The 21,149-nt window shown below is 52.0% G+C and overlaps 1 protein-coding gene across 1 annotated transcript in view; it reads left to right on the forward strand.

The window, feature by feature from the left end:
* Window positions 1-365: 365 nt before the first annotated feature.
* Window positions 366-21,149, forward strand: part of KIAA1671 (KIAA1671 ortholog) — a 129,262-nt gene continuing 108,478 nt past the window's right edge. The window contains exons 1-4 of the mRNA XM_007461209.1: window positions 366-1,918; window positions 3,924-4,011; window positions 7,944-10,715; window positions 19,597-19,722. Coding sequence (XP_007461271.1) covers window positions 366-1,918; window positions 3,924-4,011; window positions 7,944-10,715; window positions 19,597-19,722 — 4,539 coding nt within the window. The remainder of the gene's footprint in view (window positions 1,919-3,923; window positions 4,012-7,943; window positions 10,716-19,596; window positions 19,723-21,149) is intronic.

Raw genomic sequence — 21,149 nt, forward strand, 5'->3', positions numbered from 1 at the left:
ATACCTGTACAGCAGAGATCATCACTTCACCCTGAAAGCTGGCCTTGAGATTAGCTGAGTCAGGAAAGTCCAAGAGAGTGTTGGCGCCTTTTCTGTATCCTTTGAGCCGGAATGAACTTCAGAGTCGGGCCATTTAGTCCACTGCCCTTTGCCCACAGCTGAGAGGTGAAGGCACTGGCCCAGGCTGGCCCGGTGGTCAATGGAGAGCTGTCGTCCAGACCCGGGACTCTGGTCTCTTGACCCCCATCCCCCAAATCCCTCTGCTTCAACCCAGACACTGACTGAATCTTAAATTTACTATTTTTTTTAGTGGTTGCCTCTCTGTTTCTGATGTTCGTCTTCCCTATGGATCCACAGCCGTAACCATGGTGACGCGGGTGGAGGTCGGCTCCATAAGTTCTCTGACAGGAGTGCCAGGCCTGGGCGAGCTCTCCAAGGAGGAAGCTCTGACTCGGACCTACTTCCGCCAGGCTGGCAGTGCCTCCAGGGCCCCCTCAGCGCTGCTCTTGGAAGGGAAAAGCCCCCTCAGGAGCCCAGTCCGCTTGCTCCCTCTGCCGAGACTCGCCCCCAAGCCCTTCTCCAAGGAGAAGGCGGGGGACGTGATCTCCTCGTGGCCCAGCCTGAGCAGGCCGTCTCCTACCGGGGGGCTCCCCCGGGGCGTGGCGGCAGAGGGGCTGGACGAGAAGATGCCTGGCTTGGTGGGGCAGGAGGCTGGGAGCGGGGACGGCCCGAGCAGCTCGTCTCTGTTCTCCAAGGCCGCGGTGCTGCGGCCTAGCCCCGGCACCATGATCCTCTTTGAAACCACCAAAGCCGGGCCTACCCTGGGGAAGGGGGTCGGCCGGGGGACTCCGGAGGCCGACGCAGTCGTGTCTCAGGGGCCCCCTTCTGCCTCCCGGCCTGAGGTGGCCACCAAGCCCGCCTTGCCGGCCCGAAAGCCTGCGGGGACTCTTCCCCGACCGGCCTCCCTGTCTCAGGTCACCAGGCCGGCGGCCACCCAAGAGGAGACAGGCCTAAAGGAGCCTCTGTCAAAGGCCAGCAGCGTGGAGGACGCGGGTGGCCCCGCTCTGGAGCCCAGGCCTCGCCTGAAGAGAAGGCCCGTGTCGGCCATTTTCTTCGAGTCCATTCAGCCTCAGAAGCCAGCAGGCCCTGGCGGGGCAGCCACGGTGGGGAAGGCACCCCCCACCCCTCCTGAGAAGACGTGGGTGAGGAGGCCTAGGCCTCTGTCCGTGGACCTCACGGCCAGGTTCGAGAATAGAGAGGCCTTGGCGAGGAAGGTGGAGGCCATAGCAGGATCCACGGCCCAGTGGCGGGGTCCGGAGGGGCCTGACCTGGACCCCAAAGTGGATGGGGAGCATCTGGTCAAAGCAGAGGCTCCCCTTCACGACCCAGATTCCGACTTCCTGCAGGTGGCCAGGAAGATCCAGGAGCGGAAGGAGAAGCTGCTCTGCAGGCAGGCAGAGGTGGGCAACCTCAGAGCCATGGGGGGCTCGGCCAGGGTCACCCCCATCCGGGACCAGGATCTCGGGGAAGAGAAAGCCAAGCTGGATGGCGAGCCGGAGAAGGCACCCAGGGCCCCCCAGTCCCCTTCGCCCAGGCCTGGAAAAGGCCAGGAGATCGCTGAGGTCAAGAGCAGAGCGGCTGATGGGGAAACCCAGGCAGGGGGAGAGCGGGCCCCGAGGGGCAGCGCGAAGAAGCATGTCAGCCCCTTTGGCGAGGAGAGCGCCTCAGCCCTGTCACTGGCGTCTTCGGCCCCATCAGCCCCCGCCGAGTCCCCACCGGCTGCACCGGAGCTGGGGAAAGCCGGTGTGAGCGTCCAGGAGCGGATCAAAGGCTGGGCCACCGAGAGCTCGGAAGCAAAGCCAGAGGTCAGAAAGAAGATGATCCAGGCACGGCCGCTGTCGGCGGATTTGACCAAACTGTAAGTGGGGGTATCCCACTGGCTTCCCCCAGCCTCCAAGGCCCTCAGCCCCTCACCAGAGACCCCTCGGGAAAGGAAACAGCGGGGCGCCCGGCTCCGTGCTGCGCGCCTTACGCCCCCTCTCAGTTTACCCACAGCCCGCAGAGGAAGTGGCGTTAGCTCCCATTTCTCAGATGAGGAAGCTGAGGTGTGGAGAGACAGGGGGGCTGCCCTCGTACGTTTCCACGCACATTTCCTCGTGTTCCCCTCTGTGCACTTTTCAGGGGGAAATATTGGGCCCATTTCACAGATATGGACAGGAAAGGTGAAATACCATGAGCCCGGTGCAATTCCAGCTCAGCCTGTCTCCATAGCTAAGCTTTCCTTTCCTGAAGTCCGAGGACACCTAATATATGACCTAAACCTCTGTGGATGGCCCAAAAAACAAAATCAGACGGGTCATGATAACTTGGGTGGGTAGCTTCACCCCTTGAGCCTCGGTCTCTTCATCTCCAAAACGGAAATGATGCTAAGACCTGCCTTTAAGGATTAAGGCAAAGACTCAGAGAGAGAATGCTGAGAGTCACTCAACCCAAGGGAGCCCTCAACACGCTGTAGCTCCAAATGATACGATTAATCCTAATGGTTATTGATGATTTTCTAAGCTTGGCCTGGCCTCTGACATCTCTTGCTCCTTCGTTTTTCCACAAGTGGCTTCTCGGCTAGGACAGAGAGATGCCGCCCGGTGTTTCTGCCAGCTTGTTAATGACATGCATGCCGCTGACATACTTTGTCAGGGATGGAGCTTCCAGGGGGAGCTCTGGGCAGACTGCCCTTCAGGCCCTGAGAACCCGGGCAGCCAGCTTGGCCAGAGTTAGACCAGTGGCTCTCAGCATTTCGGATGACCTGGAAAAAAAAATACAGATGCCTGGCCCCCCCCCCCCCTAGAGAATCTGATTCAGCTGGTCTGCCGAGGGGCCCATGTCGTGGTGGTTTTTAAAAGTTTCCCAAGTGATTTTCATGTGCAGCCAGGCTTGTGAACCGCTGAATTCAGAAAAACAGAGAAAGGGGGGAATTCCCTGGCTGTCCAGTGGTTAGGACTTGGCGCTTTCACTGCCATGGGTTCAATTCCCGGTCTGTGTCGTGGTGTTTAAAAGTTTCCCAAGTGATTTTCATGTGCAGCCAGGCTTGTGAACCGCTGAATTCAGAAAAACAGAGAAAGGGGGGAATTCCCTGGCTGTCCAGTGGTTAGGACTTGGCGCTTTCACTGCCATGGGTTCAATTCCCGGTCTGGGAACTGAGATCCCTCAAGCTGCACAGCGTGGCAAAATAATAATAATAAAAAAAAATTTTAAAAACCCAGAAAACAGAGAAAGGGGCACCCATGTCGGGGACCTCACACACCTTCCCTCTCTGCGTCCCCCACAGTGTCTCAGGTTATTCCCATCTGACAGGAGGGGAAACCAGGGCTCTGGGCTTAGAAACAACTCATGCACAGCCTCACGCCTCCCAGGAGGCAGACCTTGGACTGATGCGTGTGGGTCAAGTTTAAGCAGTTTGATTTCTTTCACCTCCCTCTTCTCTGCAGCCCCCAGCCCTGAGCTAATCTTTCAGCGTCCGCTCCAGAGAACTCTTCAGAGATGGAAAAAGTGTAGCTCCAGAGCTCCCCTTTCTCCCTCTTCCCCTTACAGTGGGGAAACAGGCCCAGAGAGGGATAATGACTGGGCCCAGGTCACCCGGAGAGGCAGAGGCAGGCCCGTGCCCCGACACATTCCCTGACTGCCCACTGCCCCCGTGGTCGGTCTGCGGTGGGGCTGCTATTGTGGGGTTACAACCATTAATTATCCTTCCTGGGGCATCTTCACCCTTCTTGGGTAGCCTCTTATCCCCGAGGAAACTGGGCAGTGTTGCTTTGATGATCTCAGTGCTGATTTCACCCCTGGGTTCCTGAGCTAGTTACGGGGTGCGGGCTGGAGGGAGCCACAGCTGCCGGTCCCTGTACAAGTAACTTGGATCTCTGTGCCAGGTTTTCAAGTGCAGCTTCAAGCAACGAAGTCGCATGTGAGAAGTGTTCTGAGCTGAGCAGTGAGCCTCCTAAAGAACCAAGAGAAAAGGTAAGGAGCCGCTTGGCGCGTCCTTTGTTCCCAGCAGGTAGTTATACTTATTGGAAAAAGGGCTTTTATGATCCCCAGGACCCAGGAAAGAATCAGAAACCTCTCATGAACTGTTAAGACATTTTTTTTCCTTTAATGTTGGGACTTTGAAAGTCCCTTCCGGTACGATGGGCTGTGTGATTCCCCGTTGCAAATATAATCGTCAGGCATTTCTTTTTGTCTTTGCAAATGGGAGGAGGGACATGGCTTTCCTGTGTAAGAATGTCTGCTTTGCTAAGAAATTAATGAAGATGTAAAAATGTTCATAGAGGCCGCCCTCAGTTTCCCCCATTACGGTCCCTGCTGCTCTCCCCACCCTGATGCGTCACCTGGGAGAAGGAGGAGGAGGGTTGCCATCAATCAAATCGCTGGAAACATATTTTCATTTAGTCTCTTTTCTTAAATATGTATTTATTTTGCCTGTGCTGGATCTGAGGTGTGGCACACGGCGTCTTCGTTAGTTGCCGCATGCGTGCGGGATCTAGTTCCCCGACCAGGGATCGAGCCTGGGTCCCCTGCATTGGGAGCGTGGAGTCTTACCCAGTGGACCACCAGGGAAGGCCCCATTTAGTCTGTTTAATTTTAAAAAGCTCATAAAATAACTGCTAGGTATAACGGGTTTGTGGTTGTTGCTTTCTGCAGTTTCAGTTTTTCTTAAACAGCTTCACTGAGGTATAATTGACATACAGTCAACTGGGCATGTTGAAAGCATATAAGCAGGTGAGCTTTGACGTCTTTGTACACCTGTTGAAACTTTCATCACAATAAAGACAATGGACATTTCCAGCACATGCAGATTTCTTCTTTGTAATCCCCCAGAGCAACCACTGATCTGCTTTCAGTTACTATAGATTCATTTGCATCTTCTAGATTTTTATGTAAATGGAACCAGTGCTCTTTTTTTGGTCTGGCTTCTTCCACTCAGAATCATTATTTTGAGCTTCATCATGTCGTCGTGTGTATCAATAGCCCATCCTTTCTTATTGCTGAGTAGTACTCCGTTGTATGGGTAGCCCACAGTTGGCTTATCCATTCACCCCTTGATGGGCATTTGGGTTGTTTCCAGTTTGGGGCCATTGCAAATAAAGCTTCTGTGAACATCTGTGGGCATGGCTCTGTAGGGACATCTATTTTGTTTTCTCTTGGATAAATACCTAGGCGTGGAATGGCTGGATCACATAGTTTTACTTTTTAAGAAAATTATACAGACTTTTAAACACCAGAGCTTGGTTCCAAGCCCATTTGAACCCCTCCCATCATAAACCCCTAACAAAGGTGAGCTGGCTCTGAATGACAGTGCCCACCACTCCTGGGGTTGGTGGTTTGCCCTGTTTTTATCCTTGGATCTTCTGAGTCATTTCTTTAAAAATGGTAGAGAGGGACTTCCCTGGCAGTCCAGCGGTTGAGACTCCGCACTTCCATTGAGGGGGACGCGGGTTCCATCCCTGGTCAGGGAACTAAGATCCCTTAGTTTTCCCAAAATGGAAACCCTTTACCCAGTCACTCCTCATCCCCCACCTCCAGCCCCTGGCAACCATGAATCTACTTTCTGTCTCTATATACTTGCTTATTCTAGATATTCCATATAAGTGGAATCATGTATGTGGCCTTTTGTGTCTGACTTCTTTCACTTTGCATTATGTTTTCAAGGTTCATCCATGTTATAGCATGTATCAGTACTGCATTCTTTTTTATGGATGAATAATATTCCATTGCATGGATATACTGCTTTCTGTTTATCCATTCATCCATTGACAGGCATTTGAGTTTCCAGCTTTTGGCGACTGTGAATAATGCTGCTGCGGACATTGGTGTACAAGTTTTTGTCTGGACACCTGTTTTCAGTTCTTTTGGGTATAATCTCAGGAATGGAATTGGTGGGTCGTATGGTTAAATCTTTGTGTAACTTCTTGAAGTAGACTTTTTTCTAAGAGAAAAGAAAAATTTTAAATATGACTAAGCAATAATACATGAATATTATAAAAACCCAACAGAACTAAAATGTGTAGGATTAAAAGATGACGTTCTCTTCCTTATTTCTTCTTCCTACCTTCACCCACAGTTTTTTTTTTTTTAATTTATTTATTTTATTTATTCATTTTTGGCTGCATTGGCTATTTGTTGCTGCACACAGGCTTTCTCTTGTTGTGGCGAGTGGGGGCTACTCTTCGTTGCGGTGCACAGGCCTCTCATTGTGGTGGCTTCTCTTGTTGCAGAGCACGGGCTCCAGGCGTGCGGGTGTCAGTAGTTGTGGCATGTGGGTTCAGTAGTTGTGGCTCGTGGGCTCAGTAGTTGTGGCTCATGGGCTCTAGAGCACAGGCTCAGTAGTTGTGGCTCGTGGGCTCAGTAGTTGTGGCTCGTGGGCTCAGTAGTTGTGGCTCGTGGGCTCAGTAGTTGTGGCTCGTGGGCTCAGTAGTTGTGGCTCGTGGGCTCAGTAGTTGTGGCTCGTGGGCTCAGTAGTTGTGGCTCGTGGGCTCAGTAGTTGTGGCTCGTGGGCTCAGTAGTTGTGGCTCGTGGGCTCAGTAGTTGTGGCTCGTGGGCTCAGTAGTTGTGGCTCATGGGCTCTAGAGCACAGGCTCAGTAGTTGTGGCGCACGGGCTTAGTTGCTCCACGGCATGTGGGATCTTCCCTGACCAGGGCTTGCACCCGTGTCCCCTGCATTGGTAGGTGGATTCTTCACCACTGCATGACCGGGGAAGCCCTTCACTCCCAGTTTGATTGTTATCTTTTCTCCACTGTTTATGTACACATGTACATGTTTATACACATATACACACGTAGTTTTTTAAAATGGTATTTTATTATAAATATATAGTTCCTCATCCTGCTTTTCTTCCACCAGCACGACATTTTGTGTGTTCTTAGACGTTAGGACATTGGGACCTGCCCCCACTTCTGTGGATCCAAGTGCCTGTGTGGTATTCAATTGTTGGAATATTTCAGAATTTATTTAGCCAGTACCCTTCAGATGGGCATTTAGGTTGTTTCTGTGTTCTTTTGTTTCACAAACAGTGCTGTATGAACTTTCTTGTTCACATAGACGAGTGCACGTGAGCAAAGCAAGAATCCTGGGAGGAAATCGGCCAGATAAGATGAAATGAGTGTCCTAAAATCATGAGAGATATACTGAGTTGCCCAAGAATCACGCCCATTTATCTTCTCACCAACAGTGTCTGAGAGTGGCCGTGTCTGAGAGTGGCCGTTTCACCACATCCTCACCCACACTGGCTGTGTTCAGTCTGTAATATTTCATGGTGTCTCACTGCTGTGATTTTAAAAGCAGCTATTTCAGGGCTTCCCTGGTGGCGCAGTGGTTAAGAATCCGCCTGACAATGCAGGGGACATGGGTTCGAGCCCTGGTCAGGGAAGATCCTACATGCCGCGGAGCAACTAAGCCCGTGCGCCACAACCACTGAGCCTGCGCTCTAGAGCCCACGAGTCACAACTACTGAGCCCATGTGCCACAACTGCTGAAGCCCACGCGCCTAGAGCCCGTGCTCCGCAACAAGAGAAGCCACCAAAATGAGAAGCCCGTGCACCGCAACAAAGAGTAGCCCCCGCTCGCCACAACTAGAGAAAGTCTGCACGCAGCGGCAAAGACCCAAGGCAGGCAACAACAAACAAACAAACAAACAAACAAACAAACAAACAAACAAATAAATAAATAAAAGCAGCTATTTCAATCACCTCATCTCTTTCTTTCCATTTCAAACTGCCCCCCGAGGTTTTTTTTTGGCTGCACTGTGCGGCTTGTGGGATCTTAGTTCTCTGACGAGGGATCGAACCCCGGACCCTGGCAATGGAAGGCCGGAGTCCTAACCACTGAACCACCAGGGAATTCCCTCCATTTCAAACCCTTTAACTTAAATTGGATTTTTTTTTTTTTCCCACAGCAAAAGGAAGGCCATGGTGTGGACGGAGCATCTGTCCCAAGAAGCCCCTGGAAGCCTGCGACGCCCCGGGAGAAATCCAGGCAGACAGAGTGGAAAGACAGTTCTGACCAAGTCCCTGGCAGCAGTTGGAGCGAAAGTGTGGTGGGGCCTCTGAGCCCTTCCGCCAGCACCCCGGATGATGACAGAAGCTTCCAGACCGTGTGGGCCACAGTGTTCGAACATCATGTGGAGAAGCACACCGTGGCTGACCTGTCAGGACACTGTCCCGCAGCCATGACCCCCAGGGACACGGCCGATGTCTTGGAGCTCAGATCCAGGTTCCTTGGGTCGAGAAGCTCTTTCCCGCAAACCACATACCTGAAGAAAGAGTGGTTGGAAAATCCCGACCCAAAGAAATCTGGGCGGACCGCCTTCTCCAACGGTGAGCCCAAACAGCATCATACGTCTTCCCTCCTGGGAAGATACCCTGTGGGCGACAAGTGCAGTAATAACCCCTGCCTCAAGCTCTTGGAAAGCCCTCCCGCATCCGAGAGGGTTGAGCCCAGGTATGACATCATGCATGCGGTCGGGGAGCGGGCGCACAGCGAGGCCATCCCCACGGCGCCCGAGAAGGCTGTGACGCTCCGGAGCAGCCAGTCTCGGCTCTCACTGTCCCAGGAGGTCACCCCTGCCATGACCCCTGCTGACCCCGAGCGCAGGCTGGAAGGCCAGGTGGGGTCCGTCCAAAGGGCTAGTTTGATCTGGGAAGCTCGAGGGACGCGTGAGGTCAGTGGGCCAAAGCCTGAGTTCCACCGAGAGCTAAAGGACGCGTCTGGAGGCAATTGTCTGTCACCCAGATGGACAGGTGGGGTGGCCATCAGCTGGCAGAAAGCCGCCCTGGGGGTCAGTGAAGAGAGAGGCTCGGAACCAAGCCCCGAGGCCACCTCTGCGAGGACCATCCAGGCTGCCATCCAGGAGGCCCAGCACCAGGGGATCGAAGGGGCCGGAATAAAGCCAGGGGAAAGGGGTACCCCCCAGGGGGGCCCTCTGGAGCCTCCTTCCAGGGCTAAGGACGAGGCCTCTGACTTCCGAGCCCGGCCACAGGCAGACATGCTGCTGCAGAAGGGGCCCCTCGCCGTGGCTGGCGGCCAGGGTGGAGCGAGGCCGGCCCGGGTGCCGGAGCCCGAAGCCAGGATGCGGAAGGTGAGCCCCAGCGACCAGAGGATGGAGAGGTGGAGGCGGCGGACGTTACCCCACGATGCGAAGTTCGATGAATTCAGCTTACTGGCCCCAGAGCACTCTTCCAAGGCAGAGCAGAGACGGACAGGTTATTTGACCCGCACCACAGGTGCCTTAGGAAAACTCCAACTAGCCCACGGTTGGGAGGAGCCCCAGCAGGGGAACCCGGGCGTGTCACAGGTTCTTTCAGCAGCAAAGCAAGGGTCATCTGTGGAACCCAAGGCGACCTTTTTTGCAGTGACGTATCAGATTCCCGACACTCAAAAAGCAAAGAGCATTGTTAAGCCTGGGTCCGAAAACTTGATGGAACATTCTAGAAAAATAGCCCCACCTCCATCGCCTCATCTTTTAACATCTACCTTGGTTTCTCTGAACCATGATGAGCTGCTGGAGACCATGGGCAGTAAAAACCAGGCTCCAGGCAGAGAGCATGACCGCGCAAGCTTTCCAAAGACTCCAAAGCCAGCATCTCTTGGGGACAGGATTCTGGGTCCTCCCAGCGAGAGAATCTCCGATGGCGATGCTTTATGGGTTCGTCGGGGACGGGAAGACAGCATTGGTTTTCACAGCGACTGGAAGGACTGTGGGAACAAGACGTCCCCCCGTGGTGCTCCCAAAACACCTCCGGCTCTCAAAAGTCACCCGAAAGCCACCCATCTCCTGGTCAGAAGGAAGACGGAGGTGGTCAGCGAGACGTTCCCAGGTAAAATCAAGGACGGTTACAGGTCCAGTGTCCTCGACATTGATGCCCTGATGGCTGAGTATCAGAGACAGCCGGCCGCAGGCCCCAGGGAGGCTCAGGAGCTGATGGGGGGGCTGCCCACAGAGCCCAGAGGCTCGAATCCTGAGAGGCCTGGCCAGCAAGACGAGGTGGATCGGAGACGGAGGAGCCTGAAGGAGGGCCCTGAAATTGAGGGCCCCCGGAAACAAGCCAGTTTTGCCGAAACAAACCCCAGTCCTATCCCCGGCTCGGGCAAGCAACTGGCAGAGACCCCGGAGGCAGCCACGAACACCAAGGTCAGCCCTCCTCTGTGGGCTCTGCCGCACTCAGCTCCTCCTGAGAAATATCCAGGGGCCTCTTCTGGCCCTGCAGGTCCCAGGAAAAAAGGCCCGGGGGTCACCGAGGATGAGAAAAAGGCCCTTATCAGTAAACATCACAGTGCAAAGTGCCAGCATTCCCTGGCTGAGTCAAAGCCCACCACCTCCTGGGAGGATCTGGGCAGCGGGGCCACCATGCCACCCAGGTCCTCCCCCACTGACCAGAAGAAAGGGCTCCCAAGGAAATCCCTCGGAAGGGGAGAGGAGGGCAGTGTGACCCAATGGGGCAACCACCCATGGGACTGTGGAAGGTCACTGATGGATGTCAAGAGGGCCCACTCGGAGAAAGGCCCCCCTCTTAAAATCCGAGAGGGCCTGTCCATCATGCAGGAAGCCAGAGAGAGGAGGCAAGAGCAGCCCAAAGGGAGGCCCAGCCTCCCCAGGGAGAGTTCAGAGGCCAAAGACATCAAGACGGGGCTCTGTCAGCAGGAGTCGGGGAATCGAGACAGTCAAAAGGTGAGTACAAACCACGTTGCAGTTTTGTCAAACGTTGTTAAACATGCAGGCCAGGGGTCTCAAACTCAGAACCCACGTGGGTAGGCCAGGTGAGTATGGAAATGAGTGGAGTCAGGCTGGGTGTGAGACGCTAGGGAGTGGTGGGGCTTGTGGCAAATGGAGAGCCCATGCCTTATCGGAAGGGGGCAACCGCTGCGCAGCCCCAGCTGGTTCTTGACAAGTGAGGAAGGTGGTGTTGAGATGGCAGATCTGATTTATCAAGAGAACCGGAAAGATCCAGTTCTCTTATTTTGTCCATAATCCCCTCCCCCCATTATGAAATGAAGACAGAGTACTAAAAAAATGCTGCTTAGTCCAAACAAAACTTGTCTGCTGGCACTGTACAGCCTGTGGGCTACCAGTTTTAAACCTCTGGGCTAGAATGATCACAATAGGTATCATTTATTGAGCACCTGCTGTATTCCAGTATGCTGCATCACGTTCATCATTGTATCCCCAGAATCCAGCATCCTGCTTGATGTTTCGTGAGCATTCAAGAAGTGTTTGTTGAATGAGCGAGCTCAAATGAGCCTCAGGACAATCCACACGAGAGGGATTGTCGTGGTTTGTGTTCCTATAGAAGCAGCCCCCTGCAAGTTGTTTTAGGAGGTGACCGCCTGAGGAGCTGGTGTGGGGAGCAGAAGTGAGTCAGGGAAGGGAAGCAGGTGATGAAGGTGTGGGCACCTGAGGCGCGTTCTCACTGGAGACCCCTGGGGAGCAGCACAGGTCACCTCTGGGTGGTCCTGTCCAAGGGGCAGGGGACCCGGAGTATTTGTTTCCTAGTTCCCCTCTGTCCTTGCCTGAGGCTGTGTCTGGGGCTTTTACCATTCAGACTCCTCTGACCTGGCTGGGGCCATGCCCAGTGGTGGAGAGGAAAATCCTCACGCAGCATTGGCGTGTACTTGAGTGGTGGGCAGGGCACCCACAACGTCTGCTGCAGGTATGATCACCTTGTTCAGATGGAAAAAACTGAGGCTCAGAGAGGTTCAGTAACTTAGCCCAAGTCACAAAGCACCAAGTGGCATAGCCAGTGTTTGCACCTAGGTCTGGCCCGATACCCGAGCTTTCAGTGGGATGAGAGATCACGAAGGTGGGGAAGAAATCTGAGGCATGGAGTCAGCCCTCAGGAAGCTTTTGATCTCTTGTGTGGAGGTGGGACACGGTGATGGACGGCCAGAAAAGGATGTGGTGCAGAGTGAGGCGCTGGAGAAGAGGCCCAGGGAGACATCCCGGAGGAGCCCCTGGCCTGAGCCCACCCTTGAGGGATGGATATGAATTCGGATGGGCTGATTAGAGGAGGTGAGGGCATTCTTGGTAGGAGCACAGCATGGGCAAAGGTTCAGAGGTGGGAAAAAAAATGGCATGCCCTGGGGCCAGTGTGGTAACTGACTACGGGGCCCTTCCTGTCACCCTCCAGCCAACCTAGAAAGGGATGTTGTGGAAATTAAGCGATAGGAGAATTCACCTAAGGTTCAGGGCATGTAAATGGTGGAAGCAGACTTTGAACCCACTTGTCTTCCGATGACCATATTCAGGCTTGCGTTGGAATCTCTGCTCTGCCGCTCACCGGCTCAGCTGTGTGCAGCGCAGGCACTTGGCCTCCCCGAGCCTCAGTTTCCCCCTCTCTGGAGTTAGGAGTTAACGGGGATTCCTTCCTTGAGGCGCTGCTACCAGGCGGAGAGGAGGTGAAGTCCCCAGCATGGGTCAGGCAGGCAGCGGGCTCCGCAGATGCGCCTCCAGGAAGGGTTTCGCCTACCACCACCACCACCCCCCCCCCCCCCCCAAGCTTCTGATTTTGATTCAGTAGCTCTTGAGGGGGAGGGGTGGGCAGGAATTTGGTGGTGCTGACACTGCAGGTCTAAGGACCACACTTTGAGAACCACTAGCCTAGGATTGGAGATCCATGGGCTCAGGGCTCTGTGAGCCAGAACACCCCCCATCCCCCACCCCCCAGCTCCAGGCTGTTGTTATGGGGAAGCGAGAGAGGGAGGAGGCCATGGAAATGTGACACTGCATCTGTGTGCCAGCACCTGGCTGAGGGGCCCGCCGGCCGGCAGCAGGAGACTCGGGGCCTCGTGGAGGGGCCACCCCAGCCCGGCCTTGGATGCCCGCCCGGGGTGCCGAGGCCCCAGGAGCGCTCATTGTCAGGGGATCTGTTTTCTCACAGAGGGGACTGGGAAGCTTTGGAACAGCTCCCCGTTTCTCTTCTCTCCTGCCCAAAGATCTTTGGTTCTGGACCTTTAAAAAATAAATAAGAGCAAAACAGAAGTAAAAAATGTTGGTTGTTGAAAATTCAAACCTTACAAGAGTGTATAACATGTATAGAAAAATGTCCCCCCGGGCCCCTTTCCTTTCCCATCCCCCAGATGCAGCCACTGTTACAGTTTTTGATCTTCTTGGAGACTTGCCTACACTCCAGAGTGGCTTACCCATCGCATATGTATTGATTTATAATTGTTGTATTTTTCTTATTGCAAAAGTAGTGAATGCTTGGGCACAATTTAAAATATTATTGAAACATATGGTTTAGGATGGAAAGCTCCTCCAAATGAGGACCCTCTGGTGCACTGGGACCCTCCCCTCCAGACCTGTTGGTGGTTCTCGGCCATGGGCAGCTTTGCTCCCAGGGCACATTTGGCAAAGTTTGAGATGTTTTTTGTTGTCGTAACCAGGGAAGAGTTTGCTCCTGGCATCTACTGGGTGGAGACCAGGGGTACTCCACAGCATCCTACAGCACAGCCCCCAACACAGAGAATCATGGAGCCCCAAATGTATGTAGATCTGAGGCTGGGGCACCCTGGCCCAGACACAGATAGGTAAATGCATACTGTTCTGTGGAAACATGGCAGCATTCTTCAGAAAGTCTCACAACTTGCTTTGTTTTTTCTGTCGTGTATTTAAAATTCTTTAAAAATATTTTGTAAAATTTTTAAAGATTACTTTCCATTTACAGTTATTACAAAATATTGGCTATATTCCCCGTGCTATACAATACATCCTTGAGCCTATTTACACCCAATAGTTGTACCTCCCCTCCGCCTCACGCTTACATTGCCCCTTCCCGCCATGCCCCACTGGTAACCATTAGTTTGTTCTCTGTATCTGTGAGCCTCCTTCTTTTTTATTGTATTCACTAGTTTGTTGTATTTTTAAGGTTCCACATATAAGTGATACCATACAGTATGTGTCTTTCTCTCTCTGACTTATTTCACTTAGCATAATGCCCTCCAAATCCATCCATGCCACTGCAAATGGCAAAATTTCATTCTTTTTAATGGCCGAGTAATATTCCAGTGTGTGTGTGGTACACACACCCACACACACACACACACACACACACACACGCACACCACATCTTCTTTACCCATTCATCTGTTGATGGACATTTACATTCCATACCTTGGCAATTATAAATAATGCTGCTGTGATCATTGGGATGCATGGATCTTTTTGAGTTAATTTTTTTTTTTTCGGATATACACCCAGATAACTTGCTTTAAAACTTTAACAGAAAAAAAAAGTGCATATATAATCACCTTATTATTTTTAATGGTTGCAAAGTATTTCGTTATGTGACTGAGCCCAAGCTTTTTTTATCCAGACTTTTGTGGATGGACATTTGGGTTGATTTGAGTTCTAGGGCTTCATTGAGCATCTTGAGGTGCATCTCTGCTTCCTTGGGTGAGGATTTCTTGATCGACAGCCAATTCTGCTCATGTGCCCCATATGGGGTGTGATTGCGATTAAAGTTGTTCCTCCCTCCCCCCTCCTCTCTTCCCTTCGTTCTCACTCTTTCTTTCTTTTTCACTTAACATTTATCAGAACTTTGTCCCAGGCCCAATTATAGTATTTCATTTCATCAAATGATTTATTTTCGTTTCAAGAGAGAATATTTTCACATGGCTCCAAAAATACTTATAAAGTAAAAATTCCCCCAGACCTCTCATTCTCCATCCCTCCCGTTTCCTCCTCATCCCGTAATCATATTCTTTTCTGCCCAAATTCTTTTAGAGTTTCTTTCCGAAAATACAAGCAAATGTGAATACGTAAGTCTTGTTTTTCCTTCCCTTTCCCATAAAAGAGAGCGTTCTCTAAGAGTGGTTGAAACTTTGATTGCCCATGGGTAAGTCCTAAAAGACAGCAGTGCAGGGGCTTCCCCCCAGACCAATTTGGCTGAAGTCTCTGGGGTGGGGCCTGCCTTTGTCACTTTTAGAAGCTCCCCTGGGGATTCTTGGGTGGAGGGTCAATGCTGAACCCACAGATCTGCTACCTGCCTTTTTTTTTTTTGTATAAAGCCTCTTCGAGAACTTTTGCATTCAGCCCGCAGACGGCGAGCGTCCTCATTGTTTTTAACTGCTGCGTAGTAGAGGTGGATGATATTTCCCACCTTTTACTATTTACAAACCATGTATGTGCAGGTGTATCTGTGGGTTCAGAATGGTGATTGCCCTTCCACGGGGGAAAGGGGCTGTGATTTTGCAGGACTGCCAGGGTGCCATGCAGTGGAGCTGTACCAGTTCACATCCTCCCTAGTGATGAGAGGGCCCCGTCTTCCCTCAGCCTTGCCAGCCGGCTGGGTTATCAAACTTTTGGAGCTCATGCTCCCAGTGAGTGCCCTCCATCTTGTCACTTGTGTGTGAGGCCATCTGTATTTCCTTCCTATAACCTGCTGGCTTAAGTTCTGCCACTTTTCTTTTGGAGAAAGAATTCTTCATTAGGAAGATGAACACTTTGTACTTTCATGATTTGATTTCTTCCTGGAAACAGCCCTGGACTGCAAATGGGGCAGACCTGGCATTGGGCAGACCTAGCTTTGTGACTTACCAGCTGTGTGGCTCTGGGCACCTTGGCAGACCTCTCTGAGCCTCAGTTTCCTCACCTGTAGAATGGTAATCCTGCTTGCCTCATGGACTTGCTGGAGATTTATCACAAAGTAACATATAGTCAAGTGCCTTGCCCAGGGCCTGATGTGGAGAAGATATGTGGAAGTCAGAGGGATGCACTTAGGGTCAACCTTCATCTCTTCACACGTCGAATAAGTGTACGAGTCTGGTGTCAGGCCCTGTTCTGGGCACCAGGGCTGCTGGGAGGGCTCAGTCCACTGTATCAGGTTGTGCTGTCCAGTACAGCAGCCACTAGCTACGTGTGGGTCTTTCCATTTAAATTAGTTTAAATTAAGTAAGATGCAAAATTCAGTTTCTTCGTCACACTGGACACATCCAAGTGCTCAAAAGCCACAGGTGGGGCTTCCCTGGTGGCGCAGTGGTTGAGAGTCCGCCTGCCGATGCAGGGGACACGGGTTCGTGCCCCGGTCCGGGAAGATCCCACGTGCCGCGGAGCGGCTGGGCCCGTGGGCCATGGCCGCTGAGCCTGCGCGTCCGGAGCCTGTGCTCCGCAACGGGAGAGGCCACAGCAGTGAGAGGCCCGCGTACCGCAAAAAAAAAAAAGCCACAAGTGGCCCATGGCCATGGTATTGCTCAGCCCAGATGGAGAACCTCGCCATAATCACAGAGTGTTCTAGCAGACAGGGCTGGTCCAGATGGGCAAGCGAGTGAGTGAGTGGGATCATTCAGAGCGTGGTTTAAGTCCTGGGGAGATAGAGTAACCTCCCTGTCACCCCCTTTCTCTAAGGGGTGGTCTCATGGGAAGGGACTTGACAGATGCCATGTGAATGATGGGAGCACCCCAGACAGGCCAGGATCTGCGGGGAAGAGGCAGAAGCAGTGAGTGAAGATGCCCCAGCATGGAGGTGAGCTGGTCCTGGGGATGCTGGAGGGACCCCAGTGGGCCCTGGGATGCTGGCCAGAACTGAGCTGGGGAGGGGAGGAGGGGCCAGAGCATAAGGGGGCTAGCAAAGGGTTCTGAGCTGCTGCCACCATCTGTGTCTCAGAGAGACCCCTGGCTGCCCTCTTGGTGAGGGTGGAAGCAGGGAGGCCCGTGAGGAGGCTGCCATGGTCCCCAGACAGGTGATAGGGCTTGCACCAGGGTGGTGGCTGTGGAGGGGTTAGCAGCATTTTTTGAGGAGGTGGTAACAGCTTTACTGAGATATAAATTCATGGCCCATGCAATTCACCCATTTAAAGTGTACAGTTAATTCAGTGGCTTTTAGTATATTCACAGAGTTCTGCAACCATAATTGCATTCAATTTTAAAATATCTTCTTGATCCCCCAGAAAGCCCTGTACCCACTGACCAGTCACTTCCTGTTCTCCTAATACCCTCCAGGCCCAGGCAACCATTCATCTACTTTCTGTCTCTATAGATTTGCCTATTCTGGACATTTCATATAAATGAAATCACACGAAGTGGTCCTTTGTGACTGACCTCTTTCACTTAGGATAATGTTTTCAAGGTCCATCCGTATTGTAGCATATATTAGTAGCTCATTCCTTTTTATGGCCGAATAATATTCTGCAGTATAGATGCACCCCATTTTATTTATCCATTCATCGGTGATGGGCATTTGGGTTGTTTCCACTCTTTAGCTATTATGGAGGAAGGTGGTATGAACATTCCTGCACAAGTTTTTGTATGCTTTCATTTCTTTGGCTATATACCTGGGAGTGGCATTGCTGGGTCACATGGTAATAACTCCAGGTTTCACCTTCGTGGGACTGTCAGACTGTTTTCCAAAGCAGCTGCACCATTTTGCATTCCCACCAGCAGTGTATGAGGGTTCTAATTTTTCTGCATCCTAGCCAACATTTGCTATCATCTGTCTTTCTGATTCTAGCCATCCTAGTGAGTGCGAAGTACTATCTCATGGTGGTTTTTTTTTTAATTGAGATATAATTGACATGTAATGTTATATCAGTTTCTGATGTGCAACATGATGATTCAGTATTTGTATATTTTGCAAAATGATCGTTGTGGTTTTGATTTGCATTTCCTGTTGAGCATTTTTTCTTGGCCATTTGTATACCTTTTTGGAGTAATGTCTATTCAGATCCTTTGTCCATTTTTAGATTCGTTTGTTATTTTATTATTGAGCTGTAATTATTCTTTGTACATTCTGGATACAAGTGCCTTATGAGACATAATGATCTGCAGGAATGTTCTCCCGTTCTGTGGGTTGTCTTTTCACTTTTTTAAAATTAATCAATCAATTAATTAATTAACTTCTGGCTGCGTTGGGTCTTGTTGCTGCGCACGGGCTTTCTCTAGTTGCGGCGAGCAGGGGCTACGCTTCTTCGCGATGTGCGGTCTTCTCATTGCGATGGCTTCTCTTGCTGTGGAGCACAGGCTCTTGGCGTGCAGGCTTCAGTAGTTGTGGCACGCGGGCTCAGTAGTTGTGGTGCATGGGCTTAGTTGCTCCGTGGCATGTGGGATCTTCCTGGACCAGGGATCGAACCTGTGTCCCCTGCATTGGCAGGTGGATTCCCAACCACTGCGCCACCAGGGAAGTCCCCCTTTTCACTTTCTTAATGGTGCCCTTTGAAGCATCAAAGTCTTTCATTTTGATGTAGTCTAGTTTACTTGTCTTTTGTTGCTTGAGCTTCTGGTGTCCTATCTAAGAAACCCTTGCCTAATCCATGAAGGTCATGAAGATATAAGCCTATATTTTCTTCTAAGAGTTTTCTCCTTTTGGCTCTGACATTTAGGTCTTTGATCTATTTTGAGTCGATGTTGGTATATGATGTGAGGTTTGCAGCATGTTTTGAAGGCAGTGTCAACTTTGTTGATGGGACGGAGAGAAAGAGGAGACAGAGGGTGACCCAAGGGTCTTGGCCTACCCAGCTGGTGACGGGGACAAGATTGGAGGGGAGGAATGGAGAGGCCTGTTTTGGGCACATGAGGTCTCAGACCAGTGTGAGCAGTGACTATAGATGGTAAGTGGGCCGTGGGATCTGCAAGTCTGGAGTCCCAACACAGAGAGACAGAATCTGGACTCGTCCGTGTGTACACGAGATTTATTTAAGCCATGGGGTGTGATAAGAAACCCCAAGGGAGTGATGTGGAAGAGGAGGCTGCGTGGCTGGCCTGGGCCACACTTTCACATGTCCCTCTGAGATGCAGGGAGCCTCAGAAGGAAGAGTCAGGGAGGTCAGAGGAGAACCAGAGAGCCTCATAAGGCATCAAAAAAGAGGCTGTGAGGCAAGGGATCAGGAATCCAGCTCTGCTCTTCACTCATGCTATGTGTTCTTAAGCAGATGCCTTCCCTCTCTGGGCAGGGACAGTGTGAGGTATGTAAAATCCACATTCTAGAGTCCTGTGTTTACTGGCTTGTGACTGTATCCCCTTATATATAAAAATTAACAGGATTCATACCAGCACACCTACTCTGTTGTATTCATGTACCATTTCTCTGTATATGTGCACATGTGTTTGGATGCATGGAAAGATGTCTAAAATGAGGTCGCCAAAGTTGCCAGTGGCAGTGATGAGGCAGGCTAACATTTACGGAGGGCTCCCCACATGCCAGGCATGGGGGAGACTAAGGTGAAGCCAACCAGGCACCCAGCTCTCACGCACGTCTGCCCCCTGGTGGCAGCGCTGAGTCACACGCTTTCCATGGCTGGTCCATCCCTGAACTGAGGACGATTATTAGGGGGTCTTTACCCACATGGTCAAGGCTCAGAGAGGTTAAGGCACACAGCTGAGGTCACACAGTTACTAAGTGGCTGAGGCTGGGCCGAACCCAGACCTGCTGATCCTACATATTACCCCCGTTCATTGAGGCTCATCCCTGCCATGGGATGGTGCGGGGTGGGGGGATGGAGCATCTGGTGCTTTAATTTTCTTCTTTGCCCTTTTAGGTCAGAATGGACTCTCTCGGTGTAACATATTCTTCCTGCAAATAGGAAGCCCCAGTAAAGTCCTCTTCTTGTGTCCTGTGCCTCAGGTGCCGCCGGGGAGGGAGTTTGCCCTCCAGGACAATGAGCCACTGCTCTGGCAGGTGATCCCTGTGGTCGCGGGCCCCCGGAGAAGCCACAGCTTCTGCAAGGACAAGAGGAGCGGGCCCTTCGTGGTGAGTGGTGCTGGCGTGGCCAGAGTGGACGCGGTTGGGAATGTCCCAGGCTGGCCCCAGGGCCTGCGGGGGACGGGGACAGGCAGGTGACTGTCCGGGAGCCTGGTGTTGTCTGGCTGTGCCATGGTTCATGACGTGGAGAGTGTTTGGTGGCTCTGCTGGGGAAGCCTTCTCCCCTCGTGGGTTTTTGGCCCCTTGTGGAGGGGTAGCCCCTGCTGCTTGGCGTGGAGCGGTGAGGAGAACACGTGCTGGGGTCTGAGCGCCCTGGCTTCGAATCCCAGCACTGTCTCCTCCTCTCAGACTCTTTGAGCAATTTTTATGAATTTCTATGCACCTCAGTTTGTTCACCAAGAGAACGGGGCTGTGATTCCTATTCAGACAGTGATCGATAGTGTGGTGACGACAGGAGGAAGGTGGGGTTAAGCTGCTTCTGGAGCCGGATCGCCTGGGTTCACATCCTAGCTGTGATGGGCGCCTGGCCTCAGTTTTCTCATCTGTACAGTGGGGATAGTAATAGCATCTACTTCACAGGGCTGATGTGGGGTTCAGATAAGATAATTCGAGAAGTGTTTAGCTTGGTCCCAGGTACACGGTAAACACTTTAATAAGTGTTACGTTACCATTATTATTATCATTGTTGTTATTATTCTTGTTTTCGAGTGTCCTTTTGGCTGTCACTGAGCTCTGTCTCCTCAGCCAGCACTTCCTCCCTCTCAGCCTGTTTCCTCACTTGTGGAAGCAAGTAGGTAGATGAGGCGGCAGGACCCCAGGGGAGCCCCCTTCCCTGGAGCCTCAGTGTCCCCAGCTAGGTTCCAGGGCTTTACCACGTCTGAATTTCCGTGATTTTCTTTTCTGTTTTTTTTTCTTTTCACTTTTGCTCCATGATCCTGGGAGATCTGCTGAGCTCTGCATTTCCTCCCGGGCCCTGGGCCCCTCGTGGGGACATCTGAAATAAGCCTTTTTTAATGAGGCAACACCAGGTCTGTGCCTGAGATCATTCTGAGTGCAAGGCTGCATGCATTTCAGTGGTTATCTGTGCCCGGTCTCACGTCTCTGAGATGTGGGCTCTTGCAGCATTTGAAGCCTGAGGTCCATTCCGTCTAGCTTTATGGCCACGGGCAAGAGACTTCAGTTCCCTAAACCTTGGTCTCCTCTGTAAAATGGGTGAAGACACTGCCCCTGGCAGGCTTCTTGCCGAGACCTGATGGGAGAGTGAAAAGGCCTGACTGGGGGGCTGGGGGTGACAGCTCCCATGCAGGGACTCAGACGTCGGCTGAGAAGCCCTGGAAAATTCCTCAAGTGTCCAGATCTCAGCCACCAATTTCTTTCTCACCCTTGTCTCCATTCCCTCTCGGGCACTGACTCAGCTTATCTGATTGTGTGTGTGTGTGTGTGTGTGTGTGTGTGTGTGTGTGTGTGTGTGTGAG

The sequence above is a fragment of the Lipotes vexillifer genome, unplaced genomic scaffold (assembly GCF_000442215.2).
Source record: "Lipotes vexillifer unplaced genomic scaffold, Lipotes_vexillifer_v1.1 scaffold691, whole genome shotgun sequence".
Taxonomy (NCBI): domain Eukaryota; kingdom Metazoa; phylum Chordata; class Mammalia; order Artiodactyla; family Lipotidae; genus Lipotes; species Lipotes vexillifer.